The 25,648-nt window shown below is 36.1% G+C and overlaps 1 protein-coding gene across 5 annotated transcripts in view; it reads left to right on the top strand.

The window, feature by feature from the left end:
- Positions 1-5,346: 5,346 nt before the first annotated feature.
- The window catches only part of LOC149816474 (uncharacterized), a 28,382-nt gene continuing 8,080 nt past the window's right edge, over positions 5,347-25,648 (top strand). Inside the window, exons 1-10 of one of the 5 annotated variants that reach the window (XR_016427649.1) lie at positions 5,347-5,675; positions 6,007-6,251; positions 6,469-6,541; positions 6,711-6,786; positions 7,277-7,360; positions 14,145-14,278; positions 16,684-16,933; positions 21,881-21,944; positions 23,151-23,874; positions 24,327-24,498. Coding sequence is in view for 4 of the 5 variants with exons in the window: in XM_089987397.1 (XP_089843523.1) it covers positions 6,026-6,251; positions 6,469-6,541; positions 6,711-6,786; positions 7,277-7,360; positions 14,145-14,278; positions 16,684-16,933; positions 21,881-21,944; positions 23,151-23,874; positions 24,327-24,330 (1,635 nt within the window). In the remaining variant the exon portion in view is untranslated. The other 4 variants (XM_089987397.1, XM_089987399.1, XM_089987400.1 and 1 more) reach the window with 4 other exon arrangements.

Here is a 25,648-nt window from a genome sequence, read left to right as displayed (position 1 = left end):
TTTTTAATGGCAAGCTAGGGTACGGGTACATTGAATAATTAACTGTAACAACCCAAATTTTGTATCTCAAAAATCATGAATTTTTTTCTTTTTTGAAATACTTTTTATAAAAAACTGTAGCGAAAATCTAGACAAGACAAAAACTTGGCGTGTTACTTAAACGATCACATTCACATCCATACATGCAACAATTCAAAATTTTAACATTTATAAGTTAAATAAATGTCTATTACATCTCCAAATTAATAATAATAGTCGATTTAAAATTTGAGTCAAATAATCAGAGTTTCGAGCATGCTAAAATGCTCGCAATCGAAAAACACTCAAATGGATGAGAAAGGCTTGGCTCGATCTCCGACACAATCTTTCGTCATCGCATGTGAATTTACTCGCTACCTGAAAACAATTAAAATCAATAGGATCAAACAAACTATGTCTCAGTAAGGTAAAACTATTCAAAATACATAAATTAGAACAAATAAGAAGGAATTACTTCGATCTTTCATATATTCAACACGATTAAATACAATACAAATTTTTAATATATCATTCAAGCATACATTTGCGAAATTACTTTCAATCAATCATTCACTTAAAATGGAATAATTAAAAACGCATGCATTTACCATTGCAAAAGTCAACTTTATGCATGAGTCATCTTTCATCTATAATTACATTTTTTTTGTATGATGCATGTCATGCCTATCTAATGCACAATCATTTAAGTTTCAATAATTAGCCCAGTGGGTACTAACACAGGCTTAAACTTAGATCAGGGCCAAGTCGTAGACAATATTTTCAAACATGCGTGGCTCTGGCCTGGCCAAGTACCTTTCACCAGTCCCACGGGTGAGGGACGAGCATATCGAGAGAGCGCTCACAACATCGTCATCCCGATGCATCAATTTTTTACTCATGAGTTTTTTTCTTCTACGTTGCAGTCTATTGTAGATTTTTTATGTATCTTCGTGGTTGGAGAGGAGCAACCTTTCGTGTTCAAAACATTTTTCACGAATCAAAAAATAATGTTTGCCCGCTCCTTGCAAATACCGATACTTAGTGTTGCATGTTTAAACTTCTTAAATTAATTACTTTACATGCAACACCGTATAGGAATCCACTAGAGGGATTCAGTCACTTTAGGGCCTATGAATGCATATTTCAAAATATTGAATTAGTATCATTGCTCATACTTCTTTTATTTTAATTTTAAGCACATATGCATAATTAAAGCAATCAACTTTCTTTTACACTAAATGCATCCAATCATTCACATCATTATCATCATGTACATGACAGTCATATATAAAAATTACAGTATGCATAGCCCATTAACATTCGCATCTTAAATCGCAAGATGAACACTTTGGTCAATTCATTAGCGAGAGGCCACGAAGGCATGCTTTCACATTAGTACATTACTCAGTTCATGCTCCATAAATATGCACTTAATTTCCTACAGAAAACTTAATTTTAACAGCCTATAATCAATATGTCATTCATTCTCAAAGTCACACATGAAAATGCATAGAATTTGCAAGCACTCGATAGTCGAGACTTAAACCGGTTTCAAACTTGCGAAAGCTCAATTATGTTCGACTATTACAGAGGTTACACAAAATTTTATAGTTGTCATACAAAGCTAAAATTTTCACAGTTTGCATAGAATTTTGTCAACTTTTCGATGCCATAAATTGTTCATAAAAATTTCTCCAGACGGGAGTGACACAAGCGATTTAGTGCAAGCCTACACTTTTTTGTTCTGATTGTCATAGAACAATGCTTAGTCCATGAACAAAGCTCAAAATTTTACAGAAACTGTGAAATTTTGTTAACTTTACAATGCAATAAACTATTCATAAAAACTCTTCTAGACGAGGTAAATATGAATGATTTACCAGTCAAAAACTCCTCCGGACGAGGAAGATACGAATGATTTATCGATCAAGTGTCAAGTAAAAAATACATAGTTACAAAAAACATGTATTCAGGTAGGCCAAAACGGGCCACCCAAATTCATATTTCTGATTTTTTTATATGAACGTATTATATAAAATCATAAAAATGACACTACACTACTTTTAACTACTGTACCATGGACAAATCTCATTTTTACAACAGTTAGACCAGAAAACAGACCTATCCCCCCGAGCTCTATTTTTTCATAAATAAATTTGGTAATTTTGAAATATCATATATAATAGTGCATATTTTTCCATGATAAAAATAATGAAAAACATGCTAAGCACTACAATACATGTACATGTACATGAACATTAACTAGAATTTTTAACTAAAAACTTTTTAAGAATTTGATAAGCATTACCCTAATTTTAAGAAAACACGATTTTTATTCATGACAAACCCCAACATGCATTCCATAGTATCTATTCATTTTTTTCCCAGTAATTCGACTACTTTAGGGGTGGAATTGATTTATTCTAAGGGAAATCAAAATCAACCCCCAATAATTAATGATTTTTACAAAAATGCTTTCTTTAACAAAAGATTAAATCGAGTTCAAAAACCCAAATTTGATAAAATCAAATTTTGAGAGAGGTTTTCTTTCAAAAACCCTCTCTATTAAATTTTTTGACAAACCCAATGCCAATCCCACGTAAGGGGGGTTTAGTATAGAGTTTGTTCTTATGAAAAATCAGAATAACTCATGCCTACGAGTTTCGATTTACGTGTAGAGAATAAAATATCCTACCTCTTTTGCAAAAATGCTTCCTTTCGTTGTAAAAATGCACTTTGCAAGCGAACCGACCATCCACTACGTATGGTGACCACGTCAAGACCAACCTTCTTGCTCCTCACACGTACGTAGGCTCACCCTATCTATTGGACAAGAGGGAAGCCATAAGGAGATAGAAGAAAAGAGAGGGGAAAGAAGAGGGAACAAGAGGGAGAAGAGGAGCTAAATTTAAAAGAGGCAAAATGGTGGTGGTGGTGGTGGTGGGGGGTTGCGTAAGCCCCTCCTATGTATTCATAGGACCTTGGGGTTGAGTTAATTTCAACCCTTGATCTCTCTCATGCTTCTTTTCCTTTCTTCTAATTCTACAACCTTCCCTTTTTTTTTCTTCATTAGTATCATATTTAGCTTAGGTTAGTATATGTATTATATATATATATATATACTATATTAAATAAAGGAGGGATATGGGCCGGTCGACCTCCCATGGGGTTGAACCTTTCCATATTCCAAGTTTCAAACTTACTTTTTTGGCAAGCAAGTTTGACTATTCCAAATTAAATTTTTTTTCTTTCCTTTTCCCATTGTCACCTTTCTTACCTCTCAGGCTTCTAAAATGGGACTTCCCCTCCTATTGGGAGGCTATGTTTTGAAAAAAAACTTTTGACTTTAAGAACATGTCTTGTTATTTGGTAAGTTTTAATTTAACTTTGTTTTTAAACCTAAGTTTTATTTTAACTTTTTAAAGTTGAAATGTTGTGCCACATAAGATGGGACGACTCACCTATGAACTCCTACCATTTCATTAAATTTGGTTTAACCAAAAAAATTTTATTTAACTTTTTTTTCTAATTAATTAAATTATAAATTGGACTTCAATTCTTTCAAAACTAGAATTTAGGTTTTAAGTGAAATGACACTTAAATTAGGTTCTAATGTAGGTAAATATCTCTACTTGAATTTTGGTGATATTCATTATTTATTTTATATTTTTCTTTTCTAACAATTGTCAATTCCTCAAAAATAATTTTTGAAAAGAATTTCACTAAGGTCGATCGAACCCCTTTGGTGTGTGAGTGTATTTCCTACATTCATATTTTTTAAGTCTTTCGTAATACAAAGTTTAACACTCAGTACATATTAGCATTATCAATTTATTTAGATTATTTAATCTCTTTTCTAAAAATGCTATTTTCTAAAAAATGAACTTTAAAGGTGAATTCTACTAGGGTTGGCAAGACCCATTGTCGATTTAAGTATTTTATTTTATTTTTGTGTTAATTAGGTTCTAACTCAAGAAACTAAATTCAACTTTACTGAATTTACATTGCATACATATCAACTTACCTTAAATTTGTCTGAAATCCTATCCGACTTTATTTTGATAAAATTTACCAGTTATTTTATTAGATTTTATCTTTTTCATAAATTTAATTTCAACAAAAATATAAATTATTATATATTTTAAACTTGAATTAATATTTAATTAAGCTTTAATTTAGATTTGAATCAAACTTAAATCTAATTATAATATTTGAGATATATTTATTAAATCTGAATTTAAAAAAAAATTTGATCTTGATTCAATTTCTCAAATCGAAATCCAAATTCAATAAATTCCAGAAATTGAAATCGAGATTCAATAAGATTTCAAATTGAAATATATGATCAATTTGAATCCTGACTAATGTTAGAACTTAAATTAAATTTCAGTGAAATCCAGCTTAAACCCAAATTAAATCCGATTAAAATCAAAGCCCGGATTCAGAATAAATTCTTAACTTAAGATTTATTCTGAATCTTAATTAATGCTCGAATTATAATTTATTGTTTATCTTAATTTTAAATAATATTTTAGCTTTAAATTCACTATTATTTATCGTGAAATATAAAAGATTTGTCGATTTTACATTAACTGTGTACAATTCACCCATTAACCGATGGGTGCCAATCGGGGGTTTATCTTTCCATGCTTTCTGCATGCCCTTCTAGCTAATCTAACAATGTTTCTACTAAAAAAACAAAATTACAATAGTTGAGATTAACTTTGAACCTCTGATCAAAACTATTCAACTGTATAGTGTATTCAAAAGTTGTATAGGAATCTTTGGATTTAGACCCCTTCCATAAAAAAAAAAACTTTCCAATTTTCAACTAAATCTTTCTGTCCAATCTTCATAATCACCATACCTATGATTTGCAAAGTCTTAAAGATATTGGACCAAGCATACCATTCGTTTTTTTTTTTTGACAAAATTTATTTGGTTGTGAAACATCCCACTTCCATAACACTAGCCTTATCGGCCTGTAACGTATGTCTAGGGCTTGCTACTCACCAGGTTCTCTTTTTGAATAAACAAGCCGGTTCAAATTCGGCTCATTTAACTCGAGTTCATTATGAGCTCTAACTCGAGCTCGCCACAAGAATGAGCCAAGCTTGAACTTCTGGCTCGTCTCGCTCAGCCCGTTAACCAGCCTTACCAGAACTTACCCAAACCATGGGCTGCTCGGTTCGTTTACTAGGCCTCCATGATATTTCGAACCGACAATTGAAATTCCGGATTGTTTTTGACCCGAACCATATCCGACCCGTTTGTGTATTTAGCAAACAGACCCGAGCGACAGTCCGAACTCCAAACTCCAAAGCATAGAATCACCAGAGAGGAATCATTAATTCCGTGGGAAAATCTTCCAAAGAAAATTTCCTACCCTTGTTCTGCTCTTCCTCCTCGTTTGATCGTCTTCCTTGCACCTCTGCACTCCATTCGCATATTCATGATCAATTAAACCCTATTTCTCGGTCCGCATCTGTTTAGGGTTTTGCAGGCGTCTCCAGAGAGCAGGAGAAGTTGGATATGTGGGGATTTGAGCATTTGGAGCAAGATTTCTAAGAGTTTCGATCGGACGGAAGAAGTCGAAGAATCGGAGTGCCTGTCTCATAGAAGTCGTTAAGGAGATCTCTTCCTTGGGGATCGATCTGGTAGGTCTTCTTCACACGAGGCTCCTTTTTTAATTTCTTTTGGTTTCATTTGTTTCTAGGGTTCTTGACTTTGCTTCTTTTCGTGTATTACTTTTCTTTTCCTCTGTTTAATCGAGTTTTCCAGTGTGTTTTATGTTTTTCCGAGGGGGAATTACTGTGGTTGGTTATTCTGATTTTTGCAAGATTCGTCTTGTTTTGATTGCTCTTTCAACCGAGCCTCACTAGAATGCCTTAAGGGTTGAATTTCTTGATGTGATTTACTGCACAAACTCTGTTTGTGTTTTGTTTTTGACTTTGGTAGTCGCTTACCGTTCATGGGGTTTTGCATCAGAAGCTGCTTTCGCCCGAGGATGGAAGCTGAGGATGCTATTGAGCTACAGGCGGTTGAAGTTTCGGACGATGAGGGGGAGATACCATGTAAAGACGACGAGGAAACGTTTGAGGATCACGGCGAGGAGAAAGTTGACCAGCTTCCTTTGGAGATGAACGTTGACAAAGGTGAGGATTGCGAGAACACTTTGGGCTATAATCCAGAAATGACTCTGAATTCGGTGACGATGGAATTGTGCGGAGTTGGTGAGCCTCGTCTCCTGTAACATAAAGTTTACTTAAAGAATCTCATTTCAGGCTATATAATATGAATGATTGTTGGGGGATCGTGGCATTGATGATGGGTTCCATTAGTTCTTTCGTACTTGGATTTTAAAACGGGTTTAACGGGGTATTCTTCGCGGTAATATACTGTTTCATTGTGTTGTTTTCTCCCTTAAATTAAATTTTCTAGCATTTTCAGGTGCGAAGCGATCCCGGATATCATGTTCTAGTCAGCAGCCCAATGTCCGTGTGACGTACAGTTTCTTAACAAGGTTGGAAGAAATCTATTTTTCCGTTGTATCCAAAGGCCTTGATGATAGTGTGGGAATGTTCGTAATGCAATTTATAATAGTATAGTTTTGCTTGCTTTGCTCTGCTGTCATGTTATTGAGAGGATAGATGGCTATGCTACTTGTCTGATGTCTATGTAGTTTTGTTCAGGGAAAGCAAAAAGAAGCTTGGGGAACTGATGCAGCAGTGGTCTGAGTGGAATTCTCGAAATGCTTCAAGAAACATGGTAGGTTTTGGGTCACATCATGTACGTGAACTGGACAATTACAATGTCAATTATATTCTACCGTGATTTGGCAATTTGACTTGCCAAGTTTAGTTAAAACCAGCAACACAACCTAATTTCTGTAAAATGTATGCCTTTTATATTTATTATTTCCTACTCTTTGGGGATGTTCTTCAGTAAATTGCATTAGCACATTATGAAGGTGCAAAAAGTTCTTATGATGAGAGTTACAAGTGTTTCAAAAGGATTTTGAAAGAAAATGATTATGATTTTTCAGTTGCATATATTTCCAGGTTGTTGCATATGAAGACTTTTGTCTTAAACATGCACGCAACTTCATTTCTTAATCAATTCCACATGATATATGCTGTTTCACCAAGTGCTTGTCTCTGATGGTATAGAATTGTCTTGTGGTCTATTCTGATGACAATACAGATCTTTGGCGTTTCTATTTCCAAGAACTTGAGAGAGCTTGTTTGAAAATTTTCAGGAATCTTTAGAAGAATCACTAGAATCAGGTGAAGAGACGTATTTCCCTGCACTTCATGTTGATCTTGAGAAGTCTTCCACTGTGGTATGGTGTTCTTGTTGCATTATACGTAATATAACCATATAATATCTCTAAATATAGTTTCTGAAATTACTCTTCTGCTGGAACGAAGTTTGATCTGGTAAAAGTTATTTTATGCACTGAGCTGATGAGCCCTGCCTTTATGTATTCTTGAAAGGCCACAAACAATGCATTGACAAATCACTAAAAAAATTATGAAAGAAGCATGTGTTTTGTTCATAATTTTTCTTGTACACTCATGTAGACAACCATGGTGCACTTTAAGGACATTTCTGTCCAGTATTTTTTGGCATATACATTACTTGCTTGTCATCATCATCAACACCAGCATAATGTAAAATTGTCTACGAAGAGACAATACGCATACAAGCACAAATACTTTATGAAAGATGTGCACGAAGGCACTCACACAACACTTGAACAAAATACGCACAAAAGCGTAAAAGTAGCAAACATGCACTAAGGCATGTATTTTATAGAAAAGAGCAAATGCTTGAGACTCTCAAGCTTAAAGAATAACAAGGGGGAGCACCCCTATTTATACAAAAGCAAAGGGGTACAAGGGGGGCTCCCAAAGGAGTCGTTGGGGAACCCCCAACGGTCACATTTGTGACCGTTGGGGGTCCCCAACGACTCTATTGTGGGGACTCCCAATGAACCTTTATGAAAAGGAAAAAAATAAAAAATAGAAAAAAAGAAAATACAAAAAAATAAAAAGAAATTACAACATATTCCAAGTGAAATATGCGCAAGATGTGAAATTACAAGAATACCCTTTTCGGGTATAAGAAAATAAAAAAAAATATATATATATATATATCATATATGTATACATATCTCTCTCTATATAAATATATATATATATATATATATATATATATATCATATATGTATATGTATCTCTATATATATATAAGTATATATATTTATACTTACAACAATGGTTTTGAAGATACATCTTAACACCCCCCCTCAAACTTACGGTGCGATAACCGCAAGTTTGTTAAGAAGGAAATGAAATCTGGGCGAACAAAGAGCTTTTGTGAAGAAGTCCGCAAGTTGATACTCAGACGTCACGTACGGTAGACCAATGACCTTCTTCAAGTATTCTTCCTTGACATAATGACAGTCCATCTCTATATGCTTTGTTCGCTCGTGAAAGGTGTGATTCTTGGCAATATAAATTGCACTTTTGTTGTCGCAGCATAGCTTTGTTGGTTCTCTGATAAGCACTCCCATATCTTCCAAAAGGCGTCAAATCCATACAATTTCTATGGTAGTTAATGACATAGTTGTATATTCTGTTTCAGTGGATGAGATTGAGACCTTCTGTTGCTTTTTACATCGCCATGAAATCAAAGACTCTCCTAAGAAAACACAAAAGCCAGTGGTGGAGTGACAGTTATTAGGGTCACCTCCCCAATCTGAGTCAATATAAGCAAGGAATTTTAATTCAGAAAAGGAAGATAGAAATACTTTCTTATTCACTGTTCCCTTTAAATATCTGATGATGCGAAGAACAACACTCATATGAACTGTTGTAGGGGCGTGCTGAAACTGACTGGCGATGTGAATAACATGTGACAAATCAGGTCGAGTAATGCTAAGGTACATTAAAGAGCCTGCCAACTGCCTTTAAGGAGTAAGATCAGTTATAAGAACACCGTCATCAATCTTCATTTTTGATCCCACGACTTCAGGAGTTTCGCAGACTTTGTCATCAGAAATCCCTGACCTGTCAATAATCTCACAAGCAAGTTTAGACTGAGATATGAAGTAACCACGTTGAGAATAGACAACCTCAATTCCAAGAAAGTATGTCAGAAAACCCAAGTCTGACATCTCAAATTTTGAAGTCAAGACGGACTTAATACCCTTGACTCCTTAAACATCATCGCTTGTAATTAACATGTCATCAACATAGAGCAATAGTATCACAATTCCTGCATTAGAATCTATCATAACAGGCTTTGGGGGGCTGTTTCAAACTATAGAGGGCCTTTCGAAGACGAAGAACTTTATCTTTAGGAGTCTTCATGCCTGGTGGAGCATCCATATAAACTTTTTCGTTAAGATCACCATTCAAAAAAGCATTTTTCACATCCATTTGAAAAATGTTCCAATTTTTAATAGATGCAATAGTAATAAGACATCTAACTGTAACCATTCGGGCTACAAGAGCAAAAGTTTCATCATAATCAATTCTATACTCTTGCCCATATCCTTTTGCGACTAAGCGAGCTTTATACCTTTTCAGTGATCCATCGCTCTTAGTCTTAACCTTAAAAACCCATCGACAATTTATAGTTTTCTTTCCTATGGGTAGAGTTTGGAAATCCCAGGTTTCAGCCTTCCTAAGAGCGTTAAGTTCATTTTGCATAGCTTCTTGCCATTCTATACATTTTTTAGCTTCTTCAAAATTTCTAGGTTCAAAATAAGAGTGAATAACACTAAGACAAGCCCTATATCGGGTTGAGAAGGAATCAAACGAGACAAAACGAGTTGGAGGTCTCATATTCCTTTAATATCTTCTGTGGTCGAGAGTAGGAACAAACTCACTATATTGATTAATAGCACTTTTAAAGGTATCTTGGTTTCTTTGAGAATAGGTTATTTGATCACTTGAAATTCTACCTTCTTGTTCATTGGGTGAGTTATATTCACCAACATCACCATCATTTTCCCCATCATGGTTTGATGATACATCATCATCACTAGATATGTCATCGTTACTAGACAATAAGTCAAATAAGGAGTAATCAACATTTTCTTGTTGAGAAACATTTTTTTCAAAGCCGCTTTCATTTTCTAAGAATGTTACATTTCTTGAGACATATAACTTATCATCTCTAAGGTCATAACAACGAAACCCTTTTTGAGTTTCAGAATATCCGAGAAAGGCACAAGGAATAGCCTTGGGAGAGAGCTTGTCATTTTTATCAGTAAGTATAAAAAACACTTACACCCAACGACTCGTAACCTATTATAATCAGGTTCAAACTTATGTAATACCTCAAAAGGAGATATTTTTCCCAATATCCTAGATGGTAAGCGATTTATCAGATAAACAGACGCAAGAGCTACTTCAGCCCAAAAGTTTTTAAGAATGTTTTGGGATATAAGAAGGGTCCTAGTGGTCTCAATGATGTGCCTATGTTTCCTTTCAGCCAACCCATTTTGTTGAGGAGTTTTAGGACAAGACCTTTGGTGAACAATTATGTTATCCTCAAGGTACGCCTTAAATTGATTGGAGAGATATTCTCCTCCAGAATCACTTCTAAATATCTTTATGTTACTGTTGAATTGATTCTTGATCATTGTATGAAAAGTTTTGAAACACGAAAATACTTCATGTTTGAACTTAAGAAAATAGATTCACGAATATCTGGAAAAGTCATCCAAAAAAATTACATAATAAGAAAAGCCTCATCTTGAAGCAACAGGTGCGGGTCCCCAAACATCTGAATGAACAATTTCAAAAGTTTTAGAAGAGAACATAGTTCTTTGCTCAAAAGACATACTCCACATTTTTCCGAGAATACAATCATTACAAGAAAATGCACTTTTACATAGGCCTTTTGTAAAGTGTAAATAAGATAACTTGGTGATATTTGGATGACCAAGTCTTTTGTGCCACACATTTATATCTTTGTGTTGGGCAACATTACAAAAAGTTTTTGGAACTCGAAGAGAGTCCATATAGTATAAGTCTCCCTTCCTAAAGCCTTCCCCAATCAATTTCCCGGACTGACGATCCTGTATTAAACATTTATCACAAGAGAATTTAATATCGCAACCATGGTCCGAGAGTTGAGAAACAAAGAGAAGGTTTAAGTTTAGTTTAGGTATAAATCTAATTTTTGGAATAAAAAAGTCTTGAGTTTCAAAATTACCTATGCCTTTAATTTCAAGAGATGTTCTATTCGCAGTGGAAACAAAAGATGGAGAAACATTTTTTGAGTAATCGAAAAGCGGAAATATGTTTGGGGACATGTGAAAAGATGCACCGGAGTCCAAAAGCCAAGAGACTTTACCTGGAGAGGAAGGAGTAGACACGACGACACCAGAGGTAGCTCCCTTGAGGAGAGGTTGAAGATCTTCCATTATTTGACATAGAGAGAGAGATCCACTTGAAGATGCCTCCTCTTTTTGCGGTACACCGGTGATAGCCATTGCGAGAAACTTCTTCCATTTGGGACATATGGGTTTGATATGCCCCGGTTCTTTACAAAAATGACAAATAATTTTGCTATAGTCCCTTTTCTCTCTTTGCCCACCATTTTCACTTTGATTTTGTGGTTTAAAGTGAGAAGGATGATAGGTTTTTACATTGTTTTCGGGTCTTGATACGACATTGACCCCATTGTTTTCTTCATAATTACAAAGAACCAAAAGAACATTTGATCCTTGTTTACATAAACCCATACGAGTCTCCTCACCACTTAATTTGTTGAGTACATCTTTAAGAGATGGAGGAGTAAACGATGATAGAAGAGATGACCTTATTTGCTCAAATTCGGGCCTTAGCCCATTAAAAAAGTTGAAGAACCGATCTTCTTCAAGTTGCTTGTGACGGAGTTCAATTGCCTCTCCACTCCATTTTGGTTCAAGCATGACAAGCTCGTCCTAAATGGAAGAAAGATCGACAAAATATTCCCTAATAGTTATTTCCCCTTGAGTAAGAGAGAGAGCCTTCTTTTTGAAGGTAATACTTATGAGATAAGTTCCTTGACGTATACATTTTCTCAAGATAATGCCAAACTTCCGATGCTTTCTTGAACTTAATAATGTTGGCATTAATCTTAGTTTCGACAGATGAGAAAAATCAAGAAAGAATCTTGAATTTTTTCATTTCCCATTCATCGTGCTTCTTAGAATACTCTTCAAGGGCTTTGATTCTTTCTTTTCCCTCAAGAATCTTGATTTCACTTCCGTTTACCACATTAATTTTGGGTTTCGGTTCCGGAATTGTGCCTTGCACATAACCCCATAGCCCCTTTCCTTTTACGTGAGCCTCCATGTTTCTGTCCCAAACATGATAGTTGGACCCATTTAGTTTGAAGCCAATAGCAAAATGAGACTCTTTTTCACCCATTAAGGAGTAAAGAAGGGAGAAAATGCGTACCAACACAAGATTTCAAAATCTGATTTGCACAAGATTTTTCTAAAATATTTGAGAAGCAAGATCTACCACTTCAAACTTCAAAGATCCGTAGGCACGCTTTTCGAGGCACTCGAAAAAAGAAGAATCCCATGATCCTCTATCACCAACCTCGCTCTGATACTATGAAGAGACAATACACATACAAGCACAAATACTTTATGAAAGATGTGCACGAAGGCACTCACACAACACTTAAACAAAATACACACAAAAGCGTAAAAGTAGCAAACGTGCACTAAGGCATGCATTTTATAGAAAAGAGCAAATGCTTGAGACTCTCAAGCTTAAAGAATAACAAGGGGGAACACCCCTATTTATACAAAAGCAAAGGGGTACAAGGGGGGCTCCCAAAGGAGTAGTTGGGGAGCCCCCAACGACTCTATTGTGGGGACTCCCAATGCACCTTTATGAAAAGGGAAAAATAAAAAAATAGAAAAAAGGAAATACAAAAAAATAAAAAGAAATTACAACATATTCCAAGTGGAATATGCGCAAGATGTGAAATTACAAGAATACCCTTTTCGGGTATAAGAAAATATAAAATGTATATATATATATATATATATATATATAGAGAGAGAGAGAGAGAGATAGAGAGAGAGAGAGAGAGAGAGACGTATACATATATGATATATATGTATATGTATCTCTCTCTATATAAGTATATATATTTATACTTACAACAATGGTTTTGGAGATACATTTTAACAAATTTCACTATCATCACTACCACAATCACCATCACCATCACCATCATGCTAAACTTTGCCATCTATATGATGTTTTTTTATTATTCCTGTTTCAGTATTCATTTCTACTAAGATTAAACTCTATTTTACTCAAATTCCTTCATGCCACCTCTCACTAGCCTGCCTCTGCTATATTCGAATCAATGATATATCGGTTTTGTCCTATGTCTCTGGAAAATATGCCCAAGCTATCTCACCGAATGTAATTTAGGTTCTCTTCTTCTCTTACCAAATTCTAAAATTGTCATAAGTATTTTGTCTTTGTCATAGGTTCTCTTCTTATTGTCCCATGACTTTGACCTTTTCTGATATTCCAAATACCTATATCTTGCCATAAGCTATGTGAGGTGGATACGTCTACAGGATGGGGATACATTATTTTTTATGTAGTTTCCGGTATAATTATCATATAAAAAGATACAGAATAGGAGTCAAAATGGGATATCCGTGTGAGATAGGCCATAAGCATCTTTTCCTTGTCATAGGCATTTGGAGAAACAAATAAAAAGTGAAAAGTCGAATCACAAAAAAGTGAAATAGACAAAAAAAGAAGATGAAACCCTAGATGAGCAGCAATGGATCCTTAGCACTAGCAAGTTACTCTGTTTATATCCACAGGATAGCAAAAAGTTTTTATATTTGTCATCACATCATTACCTACCCATGTCATTCCTTTTAAGATCTGCCAAGTTTGCTTATCAAGGGAGTTCATGTATCAGATCTTTATTTTCCCTTTACTGATTAAATTAATCACTTTTTACCAGGCATACCAAAATTAATGTGATATGTTCTTTTTGCAAGGTTTCTTGGCTAGTCATTCTTTAGGCTTTTGTTGTTCATTTTCTGTATTAATTTGGTTCATCTCTTTGTGAAGACATTTTGGATGGATAACAAAGCTAGGTTGGACAAGAAAAAGGAAAATTCACTGGATACTGACTTAGTGCCATTCTATGATCGTGGATTCACATTGGGACCGGCTTCAGCAGAGGGCTTAGCAAGCCTAGAACGGTACTTGCTTGTTTCTTCCTCATGCTATCATGAGATTGGCATAGGAAAATTGGAGATATGGTCAATATCTTATTTTCCCCCTTTTTTTTAACCTTATAATGCATATTAGGAAGCATGGAATGTACACTGTTTTTTTTTGGATGTTGGCAATGAATTGAAAAAGAGATTCATGAAATGTTGAAACTGTTAGGAGATTTGGAAAGATTAATGCTCTGATTAGTTTTCCTTGTAGTTAAAAGTAACAGGCAATGACTATTGACTGGGCATTGTGCCTCATCTGTGTTGCTTGGTTTGCATAGAACTTTGAATAACAAAGAAAAAATGAGAGAGAGAGAGAGAGAGAGAGAGAGAGAGAGAGAGAGAGAGAGAGAGAGAGAGAGAGTAGCAGTAATAGAATTGCAAGTCCCTGGTATGGTTGCGCATACCGTATTGGTGAGTAGAATCTCACTTGCACATTTTCAAGTATATCAGACCTACTGATGAGTTCACATGTTTCATTTTTTTACAAATCACGTTTTCCATCTAACAATCTGGATCTGAAAGGTGATTTCTTTATAGTTAAATTTTGGTCTCAATTGGACTATCTTTTTTTCATTCTTTAAAATAGTTTTAATATTTAGGTTTCTTGCTTCGGAGTATGTTCTAAAGTAAATGCATGATAAGTCCAGTCTATATGGTCATGTTTACTCAAAATTGCACGAGCAATGAGATTTTTTGCATTGATCCCAAATTTCAGGTGCACACATCTGCGCCAAAGACTTATACACACACACACACACACACATATATATATATATATATATATATATATATATATGTATATATGTATGTATGAGATTTTTTGGATGAGTATTCCCCTGTTTGGTGACTCTAAGGTGGTCTGACTATTCACTTGGGCAAGTGGACCAAGTCTCTTGTGTCAAGTTTATTGCAATATGATTTGAAGCATCTTATCTGATGGCCTTAACACATGACCTTTTGAAGAGATTTATAGGCCCATGTGTTATGTGGATATGCTTTATGTGCTTTTCCAAAGTAACCTAGGTTCTTCATGCACTGTACTATGAGGCATGGTTCATGTGGGACCCACGTGAATTATGCTAGTCGAGTTGATGGTGGGTCAGTTTGGATACATAGAAGGGTGACATTGGTCAAACAAGTATCATGACCCGTAAGGGTCATAGGGTGGGCCAGGATGTTTAAAACAAATGCCTTACCAATATTTTATACTTTTTAACTATAAAGCACATCAATTTTGTTGTGGTAAAATTAATGGGAGAGTGCCAATTCTTACACTAAGGGCGTGTTTGACACTGGAGATAAAGTTATCTCCAGAGATAACTTTATCTGGGGAAAAATTCACTGGGTACCCCCAGTGACTTTTTCTCCTCAAAAACGGGAAGAAATTCCCCCCGTTAATGCAAAAAGCAGGGAGGTATTTCTTCCCTGTTTGATGGGGTGTATGGGCCCATACAAAAACCAAAAGTTTCCCATTTGGGGAGAAACTTTCAGTGCTACCAAACACAACCTAATGGAACTATCGAATAATCTATAATATGTTTGCAGCATGTGATCAAGGAAAAGATGTACCTTCTTCTCTTGCTTTCCCTTAATCCCCAACTACTAAATTTATGAAAACAGGTTATGAAAAAGAGTAGAAAGAAATGTGGTATCGTAAAAGGGGAGACTAGAGGTTTGAATATGAAAGTTGAGAACTTATTTAAGTAAATGTTAAACTTTTGTGAAGGCATTTTCCTTTTTGGTTTTCCTGCTATACACTATTAGTTCTTCTCGTTGAGGTGTATTCACTAAAAACTATTTGGATAAAGCCCTGGTTATCGATATTTATATTGGCTGTTAAACATAAATCAAGAGTTGTCTTTCCTTGCTTCTTTTCTGCTGAATTTTCCTTCTCTATGCTTTTATTCTGGGGGAGTTGTTCACTCTGGGATTCTTTTAGGTTGTGTTTGATTACAAGGAGAAGTTATCACAGATAACCTGTCCCGGTGAAGCTTATCACAGAGAAAATGTCGGAGCCCCCCTTCCGACTTTTTCTGCACATTTTGTGGGGAATAACTACCCAAAAAAGAAGTGATAAAAATTCATGCTTTTGATGGCGTGCATGGGACGCACATGAAAAGCGAAAGTTTCTTCCGCAGGGAGAAACTTTTGGTGCCATTAACCACACCCTTAGTAACATGAAAACTGTTCTTATATATATATTGTTAATGGTGATGGTTTTCGTTTGATAAATTCTTGAGAAGATTAGCTTATGTCAGTAACATACTACCATATGTTAAATCATGTCCCCATTATTGCCCTTTGTTTCACATTTTCCTTGCTGCATCCACATTCTAGATGATCAACAAAGAATTGTGCAATTTATGTTCTTATCTGTTTTGCAGATGTATTGAAGCACCAGAGTATGATCCTCGGTGCTTCAATTGCAGATCATACAACCATTCTTTGAAGGAGTGCCCGAAACCTAGAGATAATGTTGCTGTTAATAATGCTCGCAAGAATCATAATTCCAAAAGGAAGACAACTGGACCTCGCTTACCAACTCGATATTATCAAAATTCTCCTGGGGGGAAGTATGAGGGCATAAAACCAGGTGCCCTTGGCTCTGAAACCAGGCAATGCCTGGGTATTGGGGTAATGTGGAACTTTCTTTGATATATATATATATATAATGTAATGCTATTACCTATGTTATGCACTAATTCTCCATTTCACCTTGACACAGAATAAAACTCTTTTAGATCTGCATATTGTGATTTTTTGATGTCAGTAGTTTCTGAATAGATCTGTGCATATATCCAAAAAGCAACTCATTATGTAAAAGATTACTCGTTTTCAATTGCAGTTGTGCATCGTCACGTTTGGGTAGTTTGACAGCATTCATTGCGACAACTTTGAATTTTCAGTCACTTATGAGGTAAAACCATTTCAAATCTGTCAACAACGGCATAAATGAGGAAATTGTGTAATATATATTACAACAACAACAAAGGAGGAGGGTTGCGGTAGGCCTGTGACAGCCAGCATAAAAACTTAGTCATACCCTATGAATATGAACCAATATGAGAATTTCGTTGGGGCGTTCCCTACTGAGCGATGCGCTGTACTCTATAGGCCCGGATGCAGTGATAAATGGGCAAGGGTTGCTAGGTCGTCGCCCGGAAGCGATGCGTCACACCGGCGCCCGGGTGTGGTGTCAAATAGGCAACGGTTCCCTCATTTTGTTGGACGGGTGGGGGTAAAAAAGTTAGTCCAAAACCATAAAATTAGGTTAGCCACTTGGAACATAGGGTCTTTAACTGGTAAGTTGGTAGAGTTAGTAGATGTTATGTGTAGGAGAAAGATTGATATTTTATGTCTACAAGAGACCAAATGGGTAGGTGAAAAAGTAAAATTGATAGAACCTTGGGGATATAAGATTTGATATACAAGAATAAATAGGAATAGGGATAGAGTAGGGATTGTTATGAGTTGTGGGTTTATTGATAATGTAGTTGAGGTCCGTAGGAAGGGTGATAGGATTTTACTTATTAAATTAGTATTAGGTACGGATATTATTAATATTATTAGTGTTTATGCACCTCAAGTAGGTTTAGATGATTCCATTAAACGTCAATTTTGGGAAGATTTAGATGGAATAGTACAAGGGATATCTTATGGAGAAAGGCTTTTCATCAGCGGTGACCTTAATGGGCATGTAGGCATTAGTAGGGATGGATTTGAGAGTATCCATGGAGGCTATGGTATAAGAGAAAGAAACAAAAGTGGAGAAAGAATTTTAGATTTTGGTTTGTCCTATGATAAGATCTTAGCAAACACTTGGTTTAGGAAGAGAGAGTCTCACCTAGTAACATTTAAAAGTGGGGTTAATACGGGTCAGATAGATTTTTTCCTACTTAGAAAGAGAGATAGGGGTTGCTGCATCGATTGTAAGGTTATATCGGGAGAAAGTGTAGCTACACAACATAGAGTTTTAATTTTAGATCTTAGAATTAGACAATGTCGCAAAATGGATAGACATATGATAGATCCTAGAATTAAGTGATGGGCACTGAAAGGAGCTAAACAAGGAATGTTTGTAGAGCGGGTAGTTAAGGAAGTTGATTAGTGTCTCAAGGAGGATTCAGAATCAATGTGGAATAAGATAGCGAGTGGCATGAGAAAGGTGGCTAAGGAGGTATTTGGTGAGTCTAAAGGCGGTCATCGCTAGGTAAGGATACATCGTGGTGGAACGATGATGTCAAATTAGCTATTAAGGTTAAAAGAGAGTGTTATAGAAATCTAAGTAAGAGTCGTGATAATGAGAATTTGGAGAAGTATATGATAGCAAAGAAGAAAGCTAAAAAAGTAGTTCGGAACGCGAGGGATAAGGTATATAAGGAGGTTTATGACAAGTTGGATACCAAAGAAGGCGAGAAGGATATTTATAGGCTTGCAAAGATGAGAGATAGGAAATCGAGGGATCAGGGTATGGTTAGATGTATCAAAGATGAAACACAAAGGGTTTTAGTCAAAGATGAGGAGATTAAGGAGAGATGAAAAGATTATTTTGATAAGCTATTTAATGAAAGTCATGCTCAGGATCTGGGAGACTTCTCCATTCTTTTTCATGAGATGAATCGTGACTTCATGCGCAAGATTCAAAAGAAAAAAAATTGTAGAGGCTTTGAAAAAAATGAAATCAAGAAGGGCAGTTGGCCCAGATGGTATTCCTATCGAGGCTTGAAAATGTTTGGGAGAGAAAGGTTTAGAATGGTTGACAAATCTTTTTAACAAGATTTGGCGGACAAATAAGATGCCTAATGAGTGGAGGAAGAGTACTTTGGTGCCTCTATATAAGAATAAGGGTGGTATACAAGATTGCACAAACTATCGTGGTATAAAACTCATGAGTCATACTATGAAACTTTGGGAGAGGGTGATTGAGTCTAGGTTGAGGAAGGTTGTCATGATATCGGAGAATCAATTTGGTTTTATGCCTGAAAGATCAACTATGGAAGCTATACATCTTCTTAGACAACTTGTTGAGAGAAATAGAGAGAGGAACAAAGATTTGCATATGTTTTTTATTGATTTAGAGAAGGCATACGATAGAGTACCTAGGGACATTCTCTGGTCGACAATGATGAAGAAAGGTGTTTCTCTCAAGTACATTAGTATAATTAAAGATATGTATGAAGGAGTAGTAACCAATGTCCGCACTTGTGGAGGGGTGACAATCAATTTTCCTATAACGGTTGGGTTACATCAAGGATCTGCTTTAAGCCCTTTCCTATTTTCTATAGTGATGGATGAGCTTACGAGACCAATTCAAGAAAATGTGTCGTAGTGTATGTTGTTTGCTGATGATATTGTTTTGATTGATGAGTCTAGAGCAGAGTTACCGGAAGCGCCTAGGTAAAAGGGGATGCGCGCTTCGGAAGCACGAAACGTCGCACTTCCAAAGCGTGAGGGGAAGCGTCCCCCTTTTTTGGGAAGCGCGTTTCCCTTTTATGGGAAACACGCTTCCCATAAATGGGAAGCATGGTTCCCCCACGCTTCCCCCTCGCTTCCCCATTTTTTCTATTTTTTTCGCTTCCCCCTCGCTTCCGGTTCGCTTCCTAGGTCGCTTCCGAGACGGTTCATAATTTTCTTCTAAGTAGTCCCACGCTTCCCCGCTTCCTAAATTTTTGAAAGTGCCTCGCTTCCCGCTCCCGCTTGCTCGACTGGTAAGTCTGGTCTAGAGCTGGGGTTAATGCTAAGTTAGAATTATGGAGACAGACATTGAAAGCAAGATGTTTTAAGTTGAGTAAGAGTAAGACAGAATACATGGAATGTCGATTTAGTAAGCAACAAAGTAGTGATGGGAGTGTAGTGAAGCTTGGTGAGCAAGAAATACCGGTGGATGATTGTTTCAAATATTTGGGATCTATCATTCAAAAGTATGGAGAAATTGATGGAGATGTAAATCATAGGATAAAGGTTGGGTGGATGAAATGGAAGAGTGCAACTAGAGTGTTGTGCGATCGTAGAATGCCATTGCGGTTGAAGGGAAAGTTTTATAGGATAACTATTAGGCCCGCTTTACTATATGGTACAGAATGTTGGGCTGCCAAGAGACATCATATTCAAAAAATGAGTGTAGCTGAGATGCGTATGCTGAGATGGATGTGTGGAAATACAATAAAAGATAAGATTCGGAACGAGGAGATACGTAAGAAGGTAGGCGTTGCACCCATTAAAAATAAGATGAGAGAGAATCATTTACGGTGGTTTGAACATATTTGGTGAAGGCCTAATGATGCTCCAGTTAGAAGGATGGAGAAATGGGAAAATATATTAGTTAAAAGAGGTCGGGGTAGGCCTAGGAAGACATGGATGGAGGTGATAGGAAAGGATATGAATGCTTTGAACCTCACCGAGGACATGGCATTGGATAAAAATGATTGGAGGAGAAGGATTCATGTGGAAGACCCAGAATGATTTTCTTTTTTGGTTTATATCGCCGACCCCAATTGTTTTGGGATGAAGGCGTAGTTGTTGTTGTTGTAATATATATTGAATAAAAAAAATGAGAAGCTGGAAAATCATGAAAAACTATAGTAAAAAATACATGTTAAAAGTTAAATGAGCAGATTTTTGAGTGATTTCGCTATAAATTTTGTATGCGGCTATATTGGTAAATTTTCAATCATTTCTTATTTTTTCAAAAGACTCTGATCACAATATAGGTAGACTTTTTAAATTACTATTTTTTAAACAACTATCACAATATATCCTAAAACAACTTTTTTTCTGGACATATTCTTGGTACGGAAATGAATATATACATTATAAAGCACAAAAAAAGTTAGTGTCGTCTGGAGAATTTTTTTTACCTTAGTAAATTCTAACGGTAAAAACATAAGTAACAAATGAATATAAGCTGTAAACCGTAAAAGATGATGTACATTTTTATTCTTCAAGTTGATCCGCAAGACTTGAATCTAAAGTAATAGCTACTTGTAATTAGTGCAAAAATGTTTAACACTTCGTTCTCATTTTGTCATGAAACTTTTCTTTGTTACATTACCTGGATGCTCGCCAACTGTACCATTATGAGACCGTCAACATGGATGCTGACAGTATTGGAAATCAAAACACACACACATACACATTTTCTGGCAGTAACTTGTATTTCTAGTGTTGAATAATTAAGATATATAAGGTCCTTTATCAGGGATAGGAAATGCAGCAAATGCTTTAAATTCTGTTTAACATGCATGACACATGTGTTCGCAAACAGGCACACACACACACTCTCTCTCTCTCTCTCTCCCTGGATTTAACGAGGTTCACCTAATTTGTACCATAACAAATTTAAGACTGATACAGTGACATTTGGTTCGTTAATTGTCACCATCTTGGGCAACCTTGTAAAGAATTCCAAAGCAGGAATAAATGTCTTTTTTATAAAAAGATTAAAACGGCTATGGTTTTGACAATGCATATATATATATATATTCACACAGAGTTAGAGCGAAGAAATGTTTTATGTCCTTTGTGTCTTTCCGAATCATCCATCATTATTGTTTGTATTTTTCTAACTCTGTTTTTGTGCAGGAGCTTGATCCTCCCCCTTGGCTTAATAGAATGCGGGAAATTGGCTATCCACCAGGATATCTAGGTAATAATTGCAATTATATGGACAGATATATGTCCATTAGATCTTTGGCATGTTTGACATTGTGTTTTCTTCTGTTTGTCAAATGGTCAAAGAAACACACACCATACATTCATCACTTTGTGGTTAGATTTTTAGTTTTCTTTACAAATAGGTCTAACCATCTAATCTATCCAATTGAGGCAATGCATATTCGACTAGGATCAAATTTTGATATGCATTTGCCTGTTGCGAAATCAAGTTTACTGACAAGAACAACCTTAACAATTTGCTGTGAACTATAACCTAAATTGTATAAATTTAAACAAGAACTGAGGAATAGGAAAGAAAGAAAAAGAATGGAAAGTGCTAATTTTCAAGGTTTAGTCTCTCTAAATATTTAAACACTATTCTCCATTCCCTGTTTATTAAAAATACCCTAATTTTCCCATCAAATGATGACATGGTTTGGGCTTAGATTCTTTTTCTCCAAGGAAATTGGGTTTAGGTACTGCTCAATCAATATATTTTCTATAATGTCTCAAACCAAAAGAGGTTCCAACAAATCTGACATCTCCCCAACATTGCACCACATGAGCATGACTAAGGATGTAAATTGTTTCGATTGGGTTCAGTTGTACGTATAGCGGAAGCCACTAAATTTGCCAAAGCTTAATGGATATGGATTCAGATATAGATTTGGAATAGTGAAAGTCCTTTCTGGATCTGGATCTGATTATTAATTTAAAATTTGGAATTAAGTATTATAATCAGTTTTGTTCTTGTTTTTGGATTTCATACTAGACCTGGCTGATTGTTTTGTTGTATGTGGAGGGACTTCCCATATTTGCTGATTGGTTATTGGTCAATAAAAATTGATAATCTATCATCTGTTAAATAGGAGGCAATTTACAAAACAACATTTAGAGACAGATCAGTAGAATTCAAACAGTGAGTGTTTTTGATACTTGGAAAATGATTGGTGAACGATGGGAAGAATGTATTTTTATCATTTAAATACTGTGATGTGATGATACTTAATTCTTGTTGAAAGTTAATTGTGAAGTGTTGTTTGTATATTCATGATATATTTTTTTTTCGGCAAACAGTTTTTATTTTCATGGGGTTCATTCTTGGATTTCATCCTAGAGCATCTTCTTTTATGGGCTTTCAGAAATTCAGTTGTTCTGTGAAACTGTTGATTGCAACTTGGTTCAACCACTTTTGCAGATACAGAAGGTGAAGATCAGCCATCGGGAATCACCATATATGTGGATGAAAAGAGTGCGGAAGCATGTGAAGATGGAGAAATTCTGGAAACGGATAACTCATATTCACAGGAGGGTAAGAAAATGATGGTTGATTTTCCAGGAATAAATGCACCTATCCCTGAGAATGCCAATTCTAGACGTTGGGCAGCTTCTCCGAAGCAACCACGCAGTTTTGATTCAGGTAGAAACTCGTCACGTCCAAGGTTGAATCACTCTGAAGGTAGGCAGTACTTTGAGCATAGAAGCTCTGTGGATTACGTAGATGAAACTCCACCGGGAACCACTGGCCACAATTCCACATACAAGCAGAGTTTTGGCGTTTTCATTCCCAGTTACTCGAGTGAATCCGAAAGTTCAAGAGGTCACAATTCAATACCCAGGAGTCCAAGTTTAACAAGGTCATATTCTGAAAGGAGGGGCTCACTGATGCACGATAGTTCACAAAGTAGAAACTATAGCTCATATAATGATCCAACTCACAGCCCACATGGCTCAACGTATTATTCCCATAGTCCACTTCCATTCTCATCTCCAAGTTCAAGTCGGCTTTCTCCCCGCAATTATAGCCCAACAAGGTCAGATCCTTGGGGTCTGGATGATCAGCGGGGACATAGGGAGACTTATGTAGATTCTGACTCATCACACTGGAATGACCATCATGATCGCCATCAACATCATAGAAGGTAAAGTGGGCATTGGACCCCCCATATGCATGTCAATTATGTGCCACTCTCCTGCTGTTTCACCTCTATTGATTTTCGAAGCTTTCAATTAGATGTGCCGGCGATTGTTTTTTTTTATCACTTGACCATGTCATACATTACTTTTATTAGAGGCAAGGACATGGTCCTGCATTATGGGAATTGAATGAGCCAATTGTAAGAAACAAATTCTGTTTTTTTTTCTCAGTGAGAGCATTTTTCCTATAGTGGGGTCTAAATGTTACTCAATTAGTACTTGTATTTGGTGAGCAATGTTTTATTGTGCCTAATGTTTACTCAAATGGCACTTGTACTTGATGAGCCATCTGTTTTGAACAATGAACTGTGCTGTATTACTTTCACTGTGCTTTCCAAAGCATAGTACCTTAATGCTATCTAGAATATGGCCAATTTGTTCCAAATTATTGTTACAGATAGACTGGAAACTGGTTTTCATGGCAGAGATTGCTTAACCTGTAATGGAGTGACCCCCTGATTCTGTTAAAGGAGTTTTTTATACCTCCCAGTGAGCAGCAACCACCGTTGTAACCTTTAAACAGAGATTTCATCGATAAAATCAGAATTTTGTCTCCAACATCGACAAAGGTATTTACTTGTTCTAATTCACTATTCTGTTGGTTTATTTTGTAGGCATGTAATGCATTGTAACAGCTACGAAAACTGCCGCTCAGTGTTTCCCCGCATTTGGCGTGTCCATTATGTGGCCTGGTTCTCTGCCAGGGTTCCTCATCATATTTTTTTTTTGTTTCCCTGCAGTTGCAATGTGCTTACTCTTACTAAGCACATTTCTGCTGTCATTCTTAAACGCTTTCTTCCCCTTGTTCTAAAGAAAAGAGTAGGAAAAATCGAAAGGGAAATCTTATAATTCATGTGGAAATAGAAATAGTTGCTCTCGCTCACCCAACCTGCCACATGTTCCTGTTATGTGACATGAAGATGGTGGCCTGAGACGAGGTACTTGCTGGGATCTAAACATGTGCAATCTCAGAACCAAGCTTATGAAGCTGATCGATCACATGCTGTTGATTTGTGTGGGGCCTGCTTCAAGTGGTATCCATGACTAGAGCTGGTAAAGGAACCCAACAACTCATCGCTCAGCTCAGTTTGGCTTGTCCGAAACTCGTTCATGTTCAGTTCGTTTGGATGTTTAGCTGAGCCTTGAACACGAACAAGGGGTGTTAGTCTTGGCTTGGTTTATTTTAGCATGTCAAAAAAACATAGCTTGATTGGGTGGTTCGGTATGCATGCATCTAACAAGGTAGGGGTTCCATTCTCCCTGTGATCCCTTAAAGAAAAAACTATTGTTTTTTATTTAGTTCATCCATCACAGACTTATAGATAATGTAGTTGAGGTCTGTAGGAAGGGTGATAGAATTTTACTTATTAAATTAGTATTAGGTACGGATATTATTAATATTATTAGTGTTTATGCACCTCAAGTAGGTTTAGATGATTCCATTAAGCATGAATTTTGGGAAGATTTAGATGGAGTAGTACAAGGGATATCTTATGGAGAAAAGCTTTTCATCGGCGGTAACCTTAATGAACATGTAGGCATTAGTAGGGATGGATTTGAGAGTATCCATGGAGGCTATGGTATAGGAGAAAGAAATGAAAGTGAAGAAAGGATTTTAGATTTTTGTTTGTCCTATGATATGATCTTAGCAAACACTTGGTTTAGGAAGAGGGAGTCTCACCTAGTAACATTTAAAAGTGGGGTTAATACGAGTCAGAT

This window comes from Nuphar pumila, chromosome 14 (genome assembly GCF_984573655.1).
Source record: "Nuphar pumila chromosome 14, dmNupPumi1.hap1.1, whole genome shotgun sequence".
In the NCBI taxonomy this organism is placed as follows: Eukaryota; Viridiplantae; Streptophyta; class Magnoliopsida; order Nymphaeales; family Nymphaeaceae; genus Nuphar; species Nuphar pumila.
The sequence above is the reverse complement of the archived record's forward strand: the minus strand, read 5'-3'. Positions and strand labels throughout refer to the sequence as shown.